The sequence below is a fragment of the Pseudopipra pipra genome, chromosome 4, assembly GCF_036250125.1.
Source record: "Pseudopipra pipra isolate bDixPip1 chromosome 4, bDixPip1.hap1, whole genome shotgun sequence".
NCBI lineage: Eukaryota > Metazoa > Chordata > Aves > Passeriformes > Pipridae > Pseudopipra > Pseudopipra pipra.
In genome coordinates this window covers 27,419,082-27,438,146 of record NC_087552.1, presented here as the reverse complement: position 1 = coordinate 27,438,146, position 19,065 = coordinate 27,419,082, and the positions used below count along the sequence as shown (strand labels likewise).

At 48.6% G+C, this 19,065-nt stretch overlaps 1 protein-coding gene across 6 annotated transcripts in view; it reads left to right on the top strand.

The window, feature by feature from the left end:
• The first annotated feature begins 3,551 nt into the window (after nt 1–3,551).
• LEF1 (lymphoid enhancer binding factor 1) overlaps nt 3,552–19,065 on the top strand; it is a 71,073-nt gene continuing 55,559 nt past the window's right edge. For 4 of the 6 annotated variants that reach the window (XM_064652073.1, XM_064652074.1, XM_064652070.1 and 1 more), the window contains exons 1-3: nt 4,181–4,444; nt 5,320–5,383; nt 6,839–6,972. In XM_064652073.1, the coding sequence (XP_064508143.1) occupies nt 4,235–4,444; nt 5,320–5,383; nt 6,839–6,972 (408 nt within the window). In that variant the 5' untranslated portion in view covers nt 4,181–4,234. Of the gene's footprint in view, nt 3,694–4,177; nt 4,445–5,319; nt 5,384–6,838; nt 6,973–19,065 lie in introns of those variants that run through there. The other 2 variants (XM_064652076.1, XM_064652075.1) reach the window with 2 other exon arrangements.

Below are 19,065 nucleotides of genomic sequence, written 5' to 3'. Positions count from 1 at the left end.
AGCATCGGGGAGCCGCAGGGCAGAGCGTGGGCTGCCGCAAAAGGCGCCCGGCCAACAGTGCACCCACCCCTCGGGGGGCCACCCTCGACATTTCATCCCAGGGGGAGAAAAATCCGCGGAGGGTTTGCCTAGAAAGACTCCCTCCGAACGGTCACTGGCCTCTCGGGCGGGGAGAAGGGGACTTTTTGCCGCTGGTTGCTCGTGTGTCAGGCAATATAAAGGAGTTTTGCCCCGGGGCCGCGCAGCTACGGCCCGGCCGGGCGCTGCGGACGCGCTGTCGGGCGGCACTTCCCGGCGGAGCCCGCTTGGCTCCACGGCCCGGTGGTTTTAAACAAAAGGGTTGGGTTTTTTGGTTCACTGCTTGATTTTTTTTTTTTCTCCAGAAAATAACTGCAACCCACCTCTGCAAGAATATATTTTACTTTTTTTCCTCCCTCCCGCCGGTCCCCCCCCATGTGCTCCCCCCGCTCCCCCCCCCGCCTCGGAGCTGGCATGCGTCCAGGCCGGAGGATATTTTTTTCCTTTTCTTTTTCTTTTTTTTTTTTTTTTTAATTTTACTTTATTTCCACTGCACATTTCTACTCCAGCTCCCCAAACTCTTTGATCTCCCCCGCTGTCTCCTTACCCGGAAGAAAACCCCGGCTCTCTCAGCTGGGAGCTCGGCGCACACGTGGGCGCCCTGGCGCGCCTCCATGCTCCTGCCAAATTTAGTCACACAAAGGGCCCGGGGGGGGCCCGAAGGGGGATGAAAGGGGCCGCCGGCGGGACATCAAAGGCGCCGCCGCCCCGCCCCACTCCCGCCCTCCCCTATATAGGGGGCGCCGGCGGCGGACGCCGCTTCGCACGCGAGGGTGTCGTGTGTCCCCAGCGCCCCACTTGCTGCGCCTGGGGGGGGGTCGTCCTTGGAAACCCCGTTCCCCCTCTGCCCCGGTCAGCCCCCCTAAATCTCTAAGGGGCTCATCCCGCTGCCCCGACCTCTGGTGCTCGCCCGCCCCGGAGCTGACGGCGGGTTTGCTCTCCCTATTCGCCCCCCCCTCCCCGAAGACTGGCAAGCCGGGATGGCCGTCGGGGAGTGCTCAAAGTGCGGGTGCCTTCAACGCTGAAATGCAGAAAAACCCAACTAACAAAAAGCCACAACCCCCTCTAAAACGCCAAAACCCCTTCAAACGACCGAAATAAAAAAAAAAAAAAAAAAAAAAAAAGACAAAACCCGTCCAAAAATAATTAAAAACCAAACCAAACCAAACAAACAAAAAAAACCCCAAACCACGGGAAAAACACAAACCCACGCTAAAATGAAAATAAAATAAAAGAACACCTAAAGCGCAAAAATAAACCCTGTTAAAGCACCAAACGGCGCGGTAGCCGCTGCGGAGCCCGGTGCCGGGCACGGCGGCGGGCGCGCTGCCGGCGGCGCGGGGAGAGTGGCGGGGTCCCGCCGGGCGCGAGCGGGGCCACCGTGGGACGCCCCCATACCCCGGGCCTTGCCCCCCCCCCGGCCGTGCACTCCTTCCCAGCCCCACGAACTGCGAGTAAAGCGACAGCTCTGAATTGTCTCCAGTCGAATCTGACGCTGGACTTGAGGTTTCCTGAGTTTATCTTCTTATCGTAAATCATTACGGTTTCCACACGCACACATCCCCCCGCCCCGGTCCCGCCGCCCCCATCCCGGCCCTTTTTTGCCCTCAAAATCTTTCCACCAAAAACCGATCCCGGAAAAAGTCCAGCCCACGTGAAGGAACGGCGGAGGGGGGGGAGGCTGGAAGAGGGACCCGGTAATGAAACAGACGAGTGGCCGCCCTGCCGGCTTCTCCGGCGGGGACCCGTGTGCCTGCTCCCGGGGCACACCGCCCCGTCGGGGGAACGGGTTGCAACGCTCAGCCTCTCGCCACAGGTTTTTTTTTTTCAGAACGGGACCGTCCCGGAGCAGCTTCGCCCAGCCTGGGTGTCCGGTGTCCGCCGAGCACCAGGAAAGGGAAGAGAGGAGGGAGGGATGCGGAGATGTGCGTCTCCGCTCACGAACCATCCCCGAGTTGTCTGTCGTTTTCCAAACAACCGCTTCCTCATCGCCTCTCTCCAGCCGCCTCCGGGAGAGAGGGGGTTTCCCTGCATCCAGGGAGCATTGCACAATTAAGTACCTTCCCAGGGGTTAGATTTCTAATTTCTTTCTTTCTCGATTATTTATTTCACGCACTTGTTCCACTTGGCAAGTCCATCCCCCGTTTTCCACTACCTTGCTCCCTTTCTCGGGGTTTGGAGGGTCTCATTTCTCAGCTGGATATTAATTACTCGTTCGTGGGCGATGATGCAGAGCCGCGGGCGGCGGCGTGGGCAGCCGGGCTCAGCCCGCCCCGTGTCCCGGCCGGCAGTGCCTCCGCGCCGAACCCAGCATCTGCTGAAAACGGATTGAGCATCCACAAGTTCCCGTTCCTCCGGCTCCCGATTCTTGAAGGTTTAGCAACCTGACGGGGCATGTGCAAAGCACCAAGCGCACCTTTGCGACGCCTAAATCATGGGAAGTTGTTTCCTGCAAAATGTGCGCCCACCGCGTTCGCAAAATAAAAGTTGAGGGTCCTGACGTTTCCCAAGCTCAGCGCCTGCTTTTGTCTGGATGATTTTTTTTTTTTTTATTGTACTCGTGCCCTGCAGCAGGGCAATAGCGGGGCAGCCGGGAGCTAACGGGGCAGCACGATGCTGGAGGAACGGGACGGGGTGGAGGAATGAATCTCCGTTATGCTCTGGCTCCATTTACCCGTCCGAAACCGGGACAAGCATATCCCCCCGATCTCTCGGGGGCTACTACTTTTCTGCCGGGCACTTGCTGGATTAGGTGGGGATGTCTTAATTCTGCTCTTCGTCCGAAGCGGGCGCGGGCACAGCCCGGGCAATCCCTCGCACACTTCCCACACCGGAGCAGCGCCATGTGGCGATTGGGAAGGCTCAACAAAGCAGCCCTAAAAAAAGCAGGTCTATCCGCCCTTCCCGGGGATGCGGCTAGTGCCTGTGCCCTCCTCGGCGGGCTCCTGGCTGGGGACGGAGAGAAGCGGCAGCGTCCCGGCGCAGCCCCCGCGGCGCGGACACGCACACACACGCACACGTGTGCATTCAGACACACACAAGGACACACAGACACACATAGAGGCTACTCAGGGCAGCTAGAGCAAAGTTTGCCTCGGGGCAGCCCCGCACCCGCTCCCTCCTCCTCCCTCCCCGCTGGCCCCGGCCCCGGCCCCGGCCGCCTCCTCTCCCCCTCCCCGCCCCCGCTGCCCGGCCCTCCCTGCCCGGGCGCGGTGTCAGTCACGGCGGCGGCTTCTTTCATCTCCGCCGCCCCCGCCCCGCCCCGACGGCGGAGAGCGGGCGGGCGGGAGCGATGCTGAAGTTGCGCCGCCGCCGCCCCGCGCCCCACCGCCGCCCCCCGAGGGGCGCCGCGCCCGCCGGCTGCGGCAGGAGGCCCCGCGCCGGGCGCTGAGCGTGGAGGCGGCCGGGTCCGCCGCGCCGGCAACTTTTTTTTTTTTCCCCTGCCCGCGGGCGCAGAGGGGAAGGGGGGGGCACTTCCCCGCCCGTTCCATCCCTCCCTCCTGTCCTCCCTCCCTCCCGGGGCTGTTTCTTCCTCGACCCCCCGCCCCTCGCGGTGCCGCCGAGCCGAGCCCAGCCGTGCCCGGAGCCGCGGACGAAGCGGCAGACAAAGGCCCGGTGGGTGCGCGCCGCGGGTAGCGCCGTCCCCTTCACCCGGGACGCCCCCTCCCCCCGCCCGGTTTCCCCCAGCCATTTTAACTCGGTCCCGCCGGGTTGGTGGCAACTTCAGTCGGAGGCCAAACTTCGGCGGGTTCTGCTCCCCACCGCGTCCCCTCACCCCCAGGGATGAGCCCGAGTCCCGGGGGTTGAAGAGGGGGTCGGGTCTCCTGAGGGGCGGTCCCCGGCGCGGTCGGGACACAGGCGGCTCTATTTCGATCTATTCCGGCCGTGCGGCGCGTCGGGGCGAGGGTCGCCGCGGGGTCTGTGCCGTGCGGGAGCCGGGGTACCTCGGCCCCGAGGGGGCGGGCGGACAGGCAGGGGTCTCCAGCTGCCGAGAGCAACCCCGAGGAGTTCACGGGATTTTTCCTTCTCTCCTCCTTCTTCTCCTCTCTCCTCCTCCTCCTCCTCCGCCCTCCTCCTCCTCCTCCCCCCGCTGCTCCTCCCGCTCCCCTTCCCGCGGCGGGCCGGCGGCCGCAGCAGACGCCGCGCTGCCGTGAGGATGCCGCAGCTGCCGGGGGCCGGGGGCGGTGGGGGGGACCCGGAGCTCTGCGCCACCGACGAGATGATCCCCTTCAAGGACGAGGGGGACCCCCAGAAGGAGAAGATCTTCGCCGAGATCAGCCACCCCGAGGAGGAGGGCGACCTGGCCGACATCAAGTCCTCTCTCGTCAACGAGTCCGAGATCGCCCCCGGCGCCAACGGGCACGAGGTGCGCGGCCGCGGGGGCTCCGCGGGGCAGCGCGGAGCGGAGGGTCGCGGGATGCCGGCGGGCTCCGGCTCCCGCCGCGAGGGAGGGGGGGAGCTTCGGCGGGGCACTGAGGAAAATCGTGTTTCCCAAATTTGCCCTAAAAAAAAAGGAAATAATCCCATCCCAACTCCCGTCTCTATAGGTGCGGCGAGCATAGCCGGTCGCTCTCCGCGCCCGAGATTGGGCTGGAGGGGGTGGCCCCTTCCGCGCTTCGGCCCGGGATGAGAAAGTTGCCGCGAGTCCCCCGACGGTGCGGTGGTATTAAACCTCAAGCAGCCATGAAATTTCTTCAGTAAAATCAGCGGGGTTGGAGCATTAGCCGTAAACTCTTTAAGGGATTTGCATAAAACTGTTTGGGAAGAAATTACCGACGCTAAAACAACTTCAGGGAGAGCGGGGAACCTGCCTTTTTTAAAATTTTGCTTAATTTTAATATTTTTTTCACTTTTTTTCCCTAAAGATATGGTAAGGAGGACAACCTGATTTTCATTATTATTATTATTATTTTGGTATCTTTTTACCAAGAGCGTTTTGACCTCCAAAGCTCCAAATATTTTCCAGAAATTAGCCCCTTTCATTAAATGCAGGGTGCTTCTGATAGAAGGGCTTCACAAAGCCCCGTAGTTATTCACGTTGTCATAAAACGATCGTTTACACAAACGTTTCTGGTACAGTTCCCTTCCAAGAGACTTAAGAGGAAAAAGAGAGATGTTTATCTCATGCTCTAACTTTTTTCTTGCTTCAAGAAGCTGTAGTGCTGTGATCGATAAATGAGCATCCATACAATGACTTTTCTTCTTTATCTTCATTTCTGACGGTGGATTCCTTGCGGTCAGGTTTCCAGACAGACTCAAGCACAGGATTCCTACCATGATAAAGGCAGAGAGCACCCCGAGGAAGGTGAGAAGCGCGCAGTCCTGACAGGCAATATTAGTCTTATTAGTCCCTCTGTGATCATCCACACAGTCCTTACACTGCAACTTGGTTTCTTATGGGAAACATAAATTTACTACCTTTTGGGGAAGAGGGATACCAGAGTGCTTTCAAAGTACATTTAAAAATGAGATGAACATGTAGCACGTTTATCTTGAGTGACCAAATGGTATTTCAGTTGTTCAGAAACCGATAAGTAGGCCAAATGGATCTTCACTGAAGAACTATTTTTAGGATATCAGCTTAAACCTATCTATCTAGAGTTGTGTTCAGAAAATCTTCTTTTTTCCCCATAACCAAAGTCTGTCACTTAAATCTCCTCTTCCATATCTAAGCATGGACAGACCTCTTGCTTTTTTTAATGTACCAGCTGGTTAATTTTAATTGAGGAGGACAGAGGAAATAGCAGAATTCATTGAATATCACTTACAAAGCTGGACACGCGTTCAAAGAATGTGTGCTGTGAAGGATGGGAGATTATGTTTAAAATTAAATACTTATTATCACAAGCTAAACCAAATCATAAATTCCATGTGAAGACAGATACAGTTCAGTCCTGGTGATTTCTGGGACTCTGTGGCAATCTTCCTCCAAATTTGTCATTAAACAGCCTAAAAGCAATGATGTCCATGCTCACAGCATTTTGGCAGTGAGAGAGAGGTGCTCGGCTCTGGATAGTTTTCTTTTCAGCCCTGCATCTCCTTAAAACCTCACTTTTAAATAGTATCATTGTGAACGGGCATATAGATGGGAGACCTATTCATCCCCATTTTCAGGACCTGGACTCAAATACTTTATCTTCCTACGACATAGCCTCCCTCTCTTGGCTTCCCTCTTGACTGTAGTGCCATGTGCATTCAACAGCCCCCCTCCCAAATTGTTCGGATCTCCTTCCAAGCCAGCCTCTGCCCTTTATTTGTTCCCAGTGAGCGTAGCCAGAATGAATTGTTCGCTGCAGAGTGCCTCAGTAAGAGAAGGAAATTATTACATCTAGTTATCACCGCCCTATCCTCCCTTTCCTAACAATGATGTTGGAAACCCATACTGGCAATATTTCTAAATCCACAAATCCTACAGGCATGTACAAAATTGGGGGAAACTGCTCTTTGAGAAATGTGATGTCATTGCTGATGTTTCTACCTTGATTTGAATGGAAACTAGCAAAATAATTTGGTTCCTCTGAGGCTGTTCTGTATTATAAACTCCTCACTGAGAGTACTTGCTCCTTTAAGAATTAACTCTTCCTAAAAAAATGTTATTACAAATTGCTTTAGACTGCTCTCTGTCAGCAATAATTTCCATGAGTAAGGAAACATTTGCATGCAGAACATTTTTATATATACACAGTACCTATTTAAGTGCTCTAACTCACAAGAAATGCATATGTGGGGAATAATGTAATCATTGTTTCGTCTTCCGTAGGAAAGCATCCAGACAGTGGCTTATACAGCAAAGGACCATCATACTCTGGTTATTCTGGGTATATCATGATGCCAAATATGAATAACGACCCATACATGCCTAATGGATCTCTGTCGCCACCCATCCCCAGAACAGTGAGTTATCTCTTCCAACGACTGTTTTTGGCAAGCTGGGTTTCCTCCTGTTTGGTCTGCAGAGTCTGTTCATGATGGGGTTTCTTGTGTAGCTTCAGTTACGGTGAAGGTTGAGCTTCTGCTGTTCAGAACCTCTGTCCAGTGAAGTTTGAGAGCTCTTAGAGGTGTTGGTCATGATGACGGTGGAAAAGCTGAGATTAATGTATCTGAACAGGACTGGAGGCTTTCTTGGGGGGGAGACCTGGTTTACGACTGTAGGATAATGTGTGGCGGAATGATGTAAATGCCGTCTTTGTAGTGACTGGGACAGATATGAATTTTCTGGCTTTAACTTTTCATTTGTTGCGGAAAATCAAGGAAGCGGAACTGCTAAAGTTGCATGTCAGAAAGATGAGAAGATTGGATTTTTTTTTTTTACCTTCAGATGTGGCATTACTCTCTGCTGATTGATATTTGTTTCTGCCGTCAGTTGGTCTGCGTGAAGGCTTTATCTATCTGGCAGCATTGCTTTGAAACATACTCTATATCTTCAGCCACAAATTGTGAAATGGTCGTTTAGGAATTAATATCAACCATGATGCAGTAGTTACAGCTTTCCTTTACGTTGTGGCGGGCACTGATTCTTCCAGGTTGGTCCCTCTGTTTCCATTGGTGTAGATGCATGTTTGATAGATTTTAATGTACTTTTAATTTTGGACAGTCAATTCCCATTTATTTTTGTAAACCTCTTGGTATACATATAAAACAGTGGAGCGGCAATGTTAAAATGAGCTGTGGAAATTATATTAGCACAATCTGAGTGGAGTGGAAAAAAATTTGCTTGTAGGCATCCTGCTGAAAAAAATGCCACTGCTGTTGTGTGTGCTGTGATATAAGAACTTGGATACTGTTATTTCCCTCTGATAAAGCAGTTTTCCCTCTTACTGGCTCTTCGATTTTTACTTGGAGGTCTCTGTCAAATAACTGGCATTGTTTTGCTCGCCAGTATTCCTGATTTTTATTCAGGGTTGTGGCATTTGACTTCAAAAACAACAAAGAAGGGGGCCTGATCTGTGTTGGTAATTTCACAGTAGTAAAACATGTTAAATTAGTGTATGTTTGGAGTCGGAATGACAAGGTACTTTGGCACTGGGAAGAACATGGATCTGCCCTTTTTGTATGTCACTGCATTTGAAAGGTGCAAAAACTCATGCAGTATGTTGCTTTCTATAGCTCTGAGGTTTTTTGTGTATAAATTCCAGTTCAGAGGCTTACAGCCATTTAGGGTGAAGCATGATGACCATGGTCTGTTGTTATTTGTTGTCGTAAACACTGTTCTGCAAACAACTTCGGTTGTATTGTGGGGAAAAGGATGCAGGTTTTCAAGAGTGCATTGGGACTCAAACCTGCCCTTTTGAGGACCGGGAAACTTTTTTTTACACCCTCTTTCCTGTGTTACCTTCCTAAGAAAGTCCCGAGTGCTGGTGTATAGCTTTGAACAACAAAGTCCAATTTAATTATTCACTGAGGATTTTCTCCACATATGTGTGCTGTGGGGCTGCCGTTCTTTACTGATCTGGCATTAATGCTTTCAGAATGTCATCTTGCAGAGGCTCTGGTCTCAGGTACTTGAGGAACTATCCTTTGTGGGTACATTGGAGGGGAGAAAGGGGGGGAAATGCATCTTCTTTCTAAGTGTAAAGCTGCCTGCTGAACATCTGAGGGGCTAATTTAGTTCGGTGCTGCTCTTGCATGTCAGAGCAGCACTACTATTTCAGTAAAATAGTGCTGTTGCAGGGCTGCAATGTTGACATAAACCTGGAGTTCTTTCAGTTTAACCACAAGGCTACACGCTTGAGTTATTAAATAATTTTTTTGTTTAATTGAACTGTAATCTTTGTTAGTCTCCTAGCTGACAGTTGAGTTTTAATGCGTGCAAGATCAAAACGCCGCATCCAGGAGATGACATGCTCGCTCGCTCCATGGCTTACCACAGCTCCAGCACCACGGTGCTGCTCACCTTTGTTGGGGTCCCAACCGCCTCCCTGAAGGTTTGCTCTGACTCCCCTTCTCAGGGCAACGTGCCGGGGCTGGGGGGGGGTGGCAAAGAGCAGCTGAGATCATCAAGCACTGGAAGTGGAGGTCTCCCCTGGGGTGTCAGTCCCCAGCCATTTGTGCATGGTGTGTACCTGCGCCCTGCTATTTGCATGACAAAGACGCTTCTTGTTGATGCATCTGTTGCCTGGAGGTGTTAGCCGGGATTAAAAAGCTGCCCCGGGGCGCTGAATCTTTTTTCCGCCTTGGAAGGACCTGCTGCCTTCAAACCACCCCAGGGGATGCATCCCTGGGGAATGTCATCCAGACACAGGACGAGGACCATCTATGATGAGGGAGAGCAAAGCTTTCTTGGAAAGGGAAAAAAGTTACTTTCATCAGCACATGTAGGGGGATAAAAAAAGCCCTTTTTTAAAAAAAGAAAAGGCAAATGCTTTACAAGCCTGCTTTGTAAAATTAAAAGTACAAATCTATAGGCAAACACAACTTGTCTAATAAACCATAGAAGAAGGAAACTGAAGTGTAATTTCAGTGCAGCTTTTGGAAGGAAGAGAGTGTATGACAAGGATTTAGAATCTTCCAAAGCCTGCTAGAGTGGTCTTGTCTTCCCCATTCTCCCCCCCCTTTTAAAAAAAATTTCTTATTTTTCTGACAACTGATTTACTTCTTGCAAGTCGTATTTGTAGGAGCAGGAGAGCATTAATTACAAGTTCAGGTACAAGCTTCATGCCTCTGTATTCTTATCAGATAGCGGGGTAAGTGGAAAAGCAAAGCAGTTGGTTTGGGTGGCTGCAGGAGAAGTGGCATGTGATGGTACTAAAACCACAGTAACACCTGGTGAATGTGCATCCTGTGTGCTCGAGATATCTTCTGGTGGTTTCTCAGCATTGCGGGGGTACTGAAGATGGAGGTGGAGACAGCTGTTTGTTTTCTAACGTGTGGGTTTTTTCTTACTCTTTGGTTAACAAGACTAGTTTTGGGGTGGCAAACCTTTCTCATCTGTTTGATGGGAACGTGGGAACAAAGGAGGTAACTGAAGGAGAATCATTTCTCTGTGTTGTAAATTCATCCAGAAAATAATTTTGTCTTTGTTTCTCCCTCATTCCCCATGAATTAAACTTCCTAAGGAAAGATAGAGGATTTCTACAACCTCTCTTTTTCCTGTTCTTATATGTTCTTGGGGGTCTGGCTCAACTGTCTCTTTGTAGCTGCTGGATGTGTTAAATAGGTCGGAGGATACTATAAACATCTTATGGCAACTTGCAAAACACAGCATATCTGTTTGAAAATGATGAGGAATTCTGCTGAGAGAGTTTGAATGCTAGGAACAGCTCAGGACCTCCCCAGCCCAAATTTTGGATATTCCTTGTGTGCTTCTGCATGGCAGGAGGTACGGAGTTAGTTCCCATCTTGAAGAGCTAACATCCCAGGAGAAATCGTGAGAATAATGTGGTCAGAAGGAAGAATGAGGGTAGAAATAGCAAAAATGAGTGGCTATAGAGCCTCAGTAAGAGGGTTTTGTTTCCCTAGCTACATCTTGCTGTCCCTCTGAAAGCTGGCTGATTCACTCACTTGTGGGGAATTTTTGGGATCCCAAGGGGGAATATATGGGAGCTGCAGAAGGATACAAACCTATTTTTTCATTATATTGCCTTTTCATGGGAGTTTGCTTCTTCTGACTATGCAATTATAGGGAATTGCTGGGAGCTGTGGTCAGCTGAAACCTCCGTGGCCCAACATGAAATAGGGTTTCACAGTACCGATGTTGGGGCTCAGCTCCTGCTCCTGTATCAGCCATCAGAAAGCTTTGCACTAATTCCCAAGTTGGCATCAGAGCAGGATGCCCTGGGGCCCTTAGGCAGCTGTGGTCCTGTCACAGATCTCTTCCCGCCACAACCTCAGACCTGTGCCTAAGGAAATGGGTTGCACGGGCAGCTGAGGGGCTTGACAAGCCAGAGCTCACCCAGGACTGGAGCTGTGCAGCTTCACCGTGCCCAGTGCATGTCTTTTCTCAATGAAGTTGAATGTTGCCAGTTGAATGATGTCAAATTAGCTCCTTAAATAGCTTTGAAATCAGGCGCAGAGGAGCACAAAGCTTCCTGACTCTATGGAAGCAGAACTTGATGGGGTTTACTACAGTTTGCCCAGAGAGGAATTTTAACACTGTTTTCTGAGGAGCTCAGTGAGTTGCACCAAATACCAGTACCAGGGAAGAATAGGAATCTGCTCAGTGCTAATAGAGGGATCTCACTGCTGCAAACACGTCTCTCAGCTGCTCTGACTCAAACATCACAGCTGATCAGTCTAAGATACGAATCTGTGAAACAGGAACCCAAGCTGTGAATGGTCGTGGGCTGAGTTTTGGTGGTGCTTTCTTTCTCCCACTTAATGAAATGAATCCTCCATTTGGAAAAGGGGGCAGAAGTTACCGCAGTGCCTCTAGGTTGTCCTTGTCTGAAGCTTGATCTGGTTGCTCATGATAAGATGGCATTATCCAAATAGAGTCTTAGGTATGTAATTCATCATTACTGTGGTCTTTGGCACATACCAGTGAAGAAAACCCCCCTTCTGCTTTTGCTGCCTTCTTGATTGATGCAATTAGCAAATCTATCTAACTGTGAATGGGCAAGGGGAAAAGAAAATGTTCTCCTGGTGTCTCAGTGCAGGGGCAAGAATTGTATGTGTGTGGCTTCAGCGGAGGTATTATCAAAAACTCCACCCATAACAAATCATCAAAGCTGAAGCTTTTGTATAGCAATATGTGTGTATGCTTATGTCCTAAATATCCTTTTTTCTATATATCTAGGAGTTAATTCAATATAAACTTTAAATGGTAGAGCTGCTACTTACTTTTTAAAGTGGTTTAAAAGCAAAATGTCATTCTTGTCTCTTCTCCAACTTAATCCCAGCCCAGAAAAAATGTTAATAAGAATAGCTTGTTATGGGCTGCAAGTGCCAAGGAGGATATGGCTCAAGAAGAAAGCCTGAAGCTCCACAGGTTCAGGCATCAAAAGAGGAAAAGACTTTTTCCAGATAGTTGCTGTGCTGCATGGCTGCAGGCATTGAAAAGCCTGGGTACCGCAGGCCTGGCTTCTCTTGAGTACTTAACTTCTGTTTATAGTTAGGGAAAACGCCTCCTGATACGGGAAGGAAATAACCCACACAAAAGCAATTTAATGCTGCAGTGATGTTTCTGAAGTCTTATTAGAGGCATGTGCTTTTTTTTCTCAGTAGCAAAACACTGTACCTCTCAAGAAGACAAACATACAAGAGTCCTTCTTGATTTGGACACTGAAGATTTTGCAGCCTGTGGTCTATGTGTTGTGTGTCCTGCTGTGATCTCCTGTGCTGCTCTCATGTGGATGGACAGTGATCCAGCATGTGGCTGGTTCAAGGGAAACGCTGCTGTGAGCTGGGCAGTCTGTGTGTCTCGACCTGCTGGAATCAGGCTGTCATCAGTGCATGTCCTCCCCAATGCTGCAGGGAAGCCATGTGCTGTGATGCTCCAGTTGTGCGTAAATGGCTCCCAGACACCCCAAACTGCTTCTGTCCTGGCTAGCAGGCATTTATCTCTAAGCTGGTTTTGGCCATAAGGCGTATTTGGCATCACAACTGTTCTCATCTGGCTATTGGGTTTGGTCCCTTTCTGCAGGACACTGGTGGCAGGCGGCACAGCTGCTTGGCTTTGGGGATTAGTGTCTCTGTTGCTCTGGCCCTTCATAAGCACTAGATTCACTTAAGAAAATTACATTCAGAATAACTTAATCTAGCAACCCAGTGGCTTCTATTTGAGACTTGGGTCTTGTGGATATGTTTATTTAGTTTGGGTTTCCCACTTCAAAGGAATCTGTCCTCTCAGCAAGAAAGTGATTGAGCACTTAAATAAAAATGTATTCATTGAATCTTTGGGATTGAGCTAAAAGTGCAGTAGGGAGTTAACACATGCACCAACTGCGACAATCAGTCAGGGATTGCCTGTTCTCCTAAAGGGGAAGAAAAGTGATCTGAACTGCCTGAGGAAAGGTGGCTGGCCTTCCTGTGGCTTCTGGTGGTGGTGTTACTTGCTGGTGCTTCAGTTTGAGAAGAAGGACCTAAAATATTTTTGTCTGTTATCTTCAAAGTTACCAAATCCCTTGTGTAGAAGAGCATTTTCATGGAGCTGAAAGGTTGACTCAATGATTGTTTATTTTCTTTGAATGGCTGTGGATATAGGTAAGGTTGATGCATAAAATCAATAACGTGAGCTTAGTCAGCAAAAATTACGAGTGTAAAGTTACAAGGCTGTGACTGAAGATTTATAAAATGGGCAGTTTAACTTAAAAAATAAGTGTACTGCTGTCACCTGCTGTGACACATAAACCAGAGAATGCTTTGGCTAGGAGTTATTAGGCAAGCCAGAAAGCAGCTAATTTCACAAGCATCTGTCTATCCAAGCACTTCCAGTATTCTAGCTCTGTGCTTCAAACAGTGCAGCACAAGTCAGTGGGCAGGTCTGCTTCACCCAGGCCAGGACAGGGGGAAACAGTCTCTTGGGAGCATGTGATATCATGCATGTGTTTGCCATGAGGTGCCTTCTGACAATACCGGTGCTTCAAATGAACAGGGGTGCACATCTGCGTGTGCTCCTGGAACGAGGCAGCCCTAGTAATGCTGCGTTGGCAAAGAACAGGAGAAAGATGTTTGTGTGACCTTTTTTTTCCCTTCCTTTTCCTTTCTTTCTTCAAACTTTAAAGTAGTTTGAAACAGGCTGTTGCTGTGCATCCAGTGCAATGCCAGGCACTGCGCATACTTGACAGCCCTGCTCTGAGAAACCTGGACATTGTGGGAGCTGCAACAAACCCCACAGTAACAGCAAAAGGAGTGAGATTTCACAGAACTGAAAGGCACGATGCTGAAATCCCATGGATCCTGATGGCAGCTCAGCTTCCCCCTTAGCTGACTTGGACAGAGGTCTGGAAATTGTTTGATTCTTCATGTATGTTCAAAAACAGGGAAAGGGAACATGAGACTTTTGTTGGGCAGTTTTGTTGGCTCAGAGGTGGACAGCGATGAGCTCTAAAATGCTACTCCTGTAGGCTCTGTATTTCTGGGTTGGCGTCCTAATGACACTGGCTTCTCAGAGCCAACGCTCTGACTCTGTAACTGGTCACTTAGCTGTGCTATATATGGCTCTATTTCTTCAATTTTCTGCCTTTTTCTATATTCAAAATTGCCTCAGAGACTTATCTTTGTGACTGTCTGTTGTCTCTCCACAGTTTTGGCATATCTTCTTGCCTTGATCTTTCTTCATCCCTATCAAATCTTGCATTGGCAAGCTTTGTGTAGCATAAAAAAAGTACAATATGGAGGTGAGGATTAAAGGTGTCAGCACATGTCAAGCGCAGACTGCGCTCTGGGAGAAGGCTTTTTGCCTGCTGATGTGCTAAAATGCAGATAAACTGTGTCCAGTGATGCAAATGTGTTTACTTTGCTAAAATGCCATAATCCAGTGATTTGTTGAGGGTCTCTAGTTTCTGAAGTTTGGGTGGTGCTGTATCAGGTTTAGGAAGCCTCAGTCACAAATTGGTGATTGTGTTTTTGCTTGCACTTTATTCCCTACCCCCCATCCTGTGCTTCCTTCATTGCAATTTTGTATCATTCCCATGTGCCCCCACAGTGAGCAAGGTTCCTGTCACTCTTAAAACACTGTGGCACATCTTCCCAAATTAATTTTTACAAAGTGGCTTTGTTGTCACATCCGTGCACTCTCCTCAGTATAGGGTTTGTGCAGCTTGTTTCATGGTGTGGCACTCCTTGTGGTCTGGTTGACAGCTCTTGTTTACAGGAAAGTTTGGGTGAAACGGGAGAATAGCTGGTCTTGACCCAGTGCAGGGATCTCTCCAAACTGGGGGAGACTCTGATTTGTCCCCTCAATGCCTACACGTGGATTAGCCCCTGAGAAGTGTAGAAATTGTCCCTGTGTTCACATAAAGGTCCTCCTCTTTCAAATACAAATGTACACACAGGTTCAGCCTCTTGGGGAGTTTTTGGGAGTGGGGCAGGGGAGAGCAGGTGGGTGAGGGTCAGGTGTGGGAGCTCAGAGCAGTGGGGCAGGCTGTGGTAGGCCTGGGTCCCCTCCAGCCTGCTGGAGATCAACATGGAAAGAGAAGTGAGCTCATCCAACTGGCACTGGGGCGAGCTTTTGAGGATATTGAGGAAATAAGCCATACAGGGAACGTACTAAAATACATTTTGAAAAACATAAGCAATTAAAATAATTTACCTCAAAGAACATCCCTTGTTTCAGTGCCCTCTGACACTAGCTGGGCTGTGTTTTGGTCTGTTTTTTACTGCTCGATTGCCTCCCGCCTGCAACTGAAATTCAACGTATTTTTTAAGTTTGAACCGAGCATGTTGGATTTGGAAAATTTGTTCCTCAAAACCTTCTCTCTCACACATTATTTCATGTCTTAAATACCCCTGCTATAGGGAGAAAAGGAAGTTGTGCCGGATTTAAAGGAAAAAAAGAAATAAAACTTTAAAAAGCTTAGCTCTTAAGTGTGTGGATTTTTCAGCTTTTGTTGAGACTTTTTTTTCCTATCTCAATTATTTTGAGGATATTTCTAAGATAATAGTGTAGAGATCCTGTTTTACATGTAAATCTTCAGAAGGAAGGCTTGGACTGGGAGAACATGAGAAAACTCTAATTTATTAGGCAACTCCCGAGACAGTTTGACAGCACTATTGAAAACACTTTATATTTTTATAACTGGCAACTATAATCTTCTTATCAGAGTGACCTGTAAAAGGATGACTTCATACTTAGTAATAAGGAAATATTAAGGGACTGTAGGAGAGCTGGTCAAAACTCTATTTTGCTTGAAACATTTTTTAGTTCAAGGGCTCTTCCAAAGTAACGTGTGTAGGATGCTTTCCCTCCTTCTTTGAAACTTCCTTTTATTTCCTTTTCTTTCCAGGGAATACGTGTAAATGAGAGTAGTACAGGCTAATGGGGCAGAACAATAAATTCTGTCGGGAAATGTGGCTTAATCAAAGCCAGTTCAGAACCCCTGCTTTTGGGGCACAAGCAGACTTATTAGGAGAAAGAGATCTCAGAGGTAGGTTTGTGAAGCTTGTCTTCCAGCCCTGGCTCCAGGACTGCAAGTAAATACAGCTGAATAGTTAAACAGTTGTGCTCATTGCACAAAAAATGCCCTCCTCTATTAGATGAGTCTTTCTGGCCAATGTCTAGTGGACAGATTATTTTTTCTAGTTCAGCCAACAGAAGAACCTACAGGTGAGTCTTGTGTTTATTTCTGGAGGTAATGTGTCACAGCTCAGGAGCCTGTAGGTCACAAGTCAGCTGTGGGCTGATGTTGGCCTTTCTTGTGTTACCTGCATCTACTCTCCTCTCCTGGGTTCCCCCAGGAGGGGATGGCTGGTTAAGCCAGTGGCTGAGATTTGAGCCTAGGAGGTTAAGCCAGGACTGGGAGAAATGCCTGTGGTATCATAAGTGCTGCTGGTAAGTTATAGCTGTTTCGGGGGTGGAGCAAAAGTTTGTGCCTGCGCAATTAAGCATGAAATAGGTAAATTCTGTGTATAATTGCCCAACCTAGAGTCTAGCATGAGGACGTGACCCGTAGAAATCGCAGCACGTTAAGTGGCTGCCGGCAGATTCCTGGGAGGTATCCCTGGTGTCCACGCTGGCATGGTGTGTGTGTGCATGTGTCATCTGCCTCCCCCCACCCTGCTCCCAAAAGCAAAGGCACAGTCTGGGAGGAGGCTTCTGCAAATGAGGACCTGAAAAAGCAACATTTGTTCAGCATCTTAGAGGAAGTTGATGGCGGAGGTGTTTCCCGAGTTCACTTCAGGAATTCACCTGGAAGACATCTCTCTTATAAACATTTGCTTCTTGGGATTTTTTTGTTTGCTTGGTTTTTTTAGGAAAGCAAATGAGAAGTCTGAGAAAGTAAAAACTGTGATGTGTATGGAGGAAGGGAAAATAAGAGAATTAAAGCCAGTACAGAAAGAAGAAAGTTTGTGTTAGTGCTGGCTCTGGCTGTGTTTCACACTCAGCCTTTCAATGAAGGATCAAACAATCTACTGAAGTTTTTAAGTAAAAGCAAGGAGGGGCCTAAGAAAATTAGCCTAAAATGTTCTTGTCAAAAAATTCTCATGTTCCCTCCCTACCATTGCAGCAGCACCCGTATCTTCCCACTTGGTTTTCTGTTTGCTCTCCCCCCTGTAGGGAAGCAGGCTACTTGCCCTCAACATCATTATTTGCCTCCCCCACTTTTGTCTCCATTCCTCTCAGAAGTTCAGTGCAAACACAGTTAGATAACCAGCACGGGGTGCTCCCTCTCCCAGGAACCTGCCATTGATTCATGGCTCTTGCACACAATGCGCTGGGAACCGCTGACCAGGGCTTCTCAGCCAGCTCCCCTGGCACCGGTGTGGTGGGGCCTTTGTTGTTTACCATGAGGATGGGAGGAACTCAAAGCAGCTTTTTAGGATTGCATGGTGGGCACCTACTGAGGCCTCAATGATGTCCGTGCCCTGCTCTTGGCAGCCTCTGGTGGGAAGAGTGGTTTACAAGGAGGTGCCGGCTGGTTTGAAGCTGGAGGCTTTAAACTTCTTCCTGGGCATCCTGAAATACCTGCTATTTTAATGAGCACCCAGGCTGTGTTCACTGTGCTTCTTGAGCAGTGTGCCCCAGTGCCATCGCCTCCCTGGCATTACTTGGGTCATCGGTGGTGTTATCTTTTTTTCTTCACAGCTCTGTAGCTGCAGCCTTTAAACTGTGGCCACGGCTGGCAGCTGCACATTCCCCAGCACCACAGCCAAAATTAAAACTTAGTTTGTTGCGGTCCTGCATGTCAGGTTGAAGGGATTTCAGTTCCTGATTTCAGGAACTGGTGAGGTTTGTTGTCAGATTCCCCGTCTCTCCCTAATGTGGTCACCAAAGAATCCTGCATGAAGAGAAGTTGTGCCCCTGCTCGGGCACAGAACGCTGCCTGTGCAGATTATGGAGTGGGCTGCACAGGATGAAAACCTGGCAGGCAGCCCGCAGGTGCCTCTTTTGGGCTAAATAGTGTCTCTTGAATTTCACCGAATAGCTGCAAAAAAGTAGCAAGTTTTCAAAGAGAAGTAGCAAGTAGCAAGTGAAAACTCCGTAAGTGAACAGAAAAGTCCCTGGAAGGGAAAAATTAGCAGTAATTACAGTAAAACATACTTTTTCATCATAGTAATGTTTCACGCTGGAAGGTAAGGTTGCAGCATCATGTAAAGGTTATTCCTCTGCTATTTCTTCATAGTGTTTTGGAGACCTTTGCAATGCTGTTCGTGCCGCTTGCTCAGTTTCTGGGGGCAGGCATTCATTTCCAGATACTTGAGACTCCTTGTGGGATAGGCAGAAGTTGAATTAGCTGTCCTGTAGATAATGGCAGCAGACACCTCTATTTACAGTGACTACTCCAACTCTCTGTATCTTGCCACTCTTTCCTCAGTGTTGCTTTATGAGCATCCCTCTGGTTATCACAGTGAACACCAGAGCCACAAAGAATTAGTCCTGATTTAAGAAAGCAGGCTATGCAGAGGAAGCAGTAAATTTGTTGGGGCTGGCAGGAGAGTAGATGGGGGGAAAAATCTCCAAAACCTTGGATTAACACAGAAAAGATTTCTGACTTGATACTAAAAAAACTATAAGGTTTTACATCTTGGTAAAGGGCTTGCTACATTTGACTCTAATTTCACCCGCAGTATGGTTAGTGTGTTAAGGAACAGTCAAAGTGAAAATGAGACAGTTTCCCAGCCTTGAAATGACAGGGACATAAGCTTATGTCCATAGGGAGAGAGGCCAGATCCCTTTGCTGTTGTCTCTGAGTCAGGGTTTTAATGACTACAGGGAGGAAAGGAGTGTTAGTACAGCAGAACAAAAACGATACAGCTAAGAGGAAATTATTTTTATTGCTAATACATGGGTGCTCATAATGTTTAATTCTTTGCAGCTTATGCTTTATTTGCACATTCTTCCTTCCTCACCACTCTGCACACTGTAGTGGCAGTGACCGTATTTCAAAA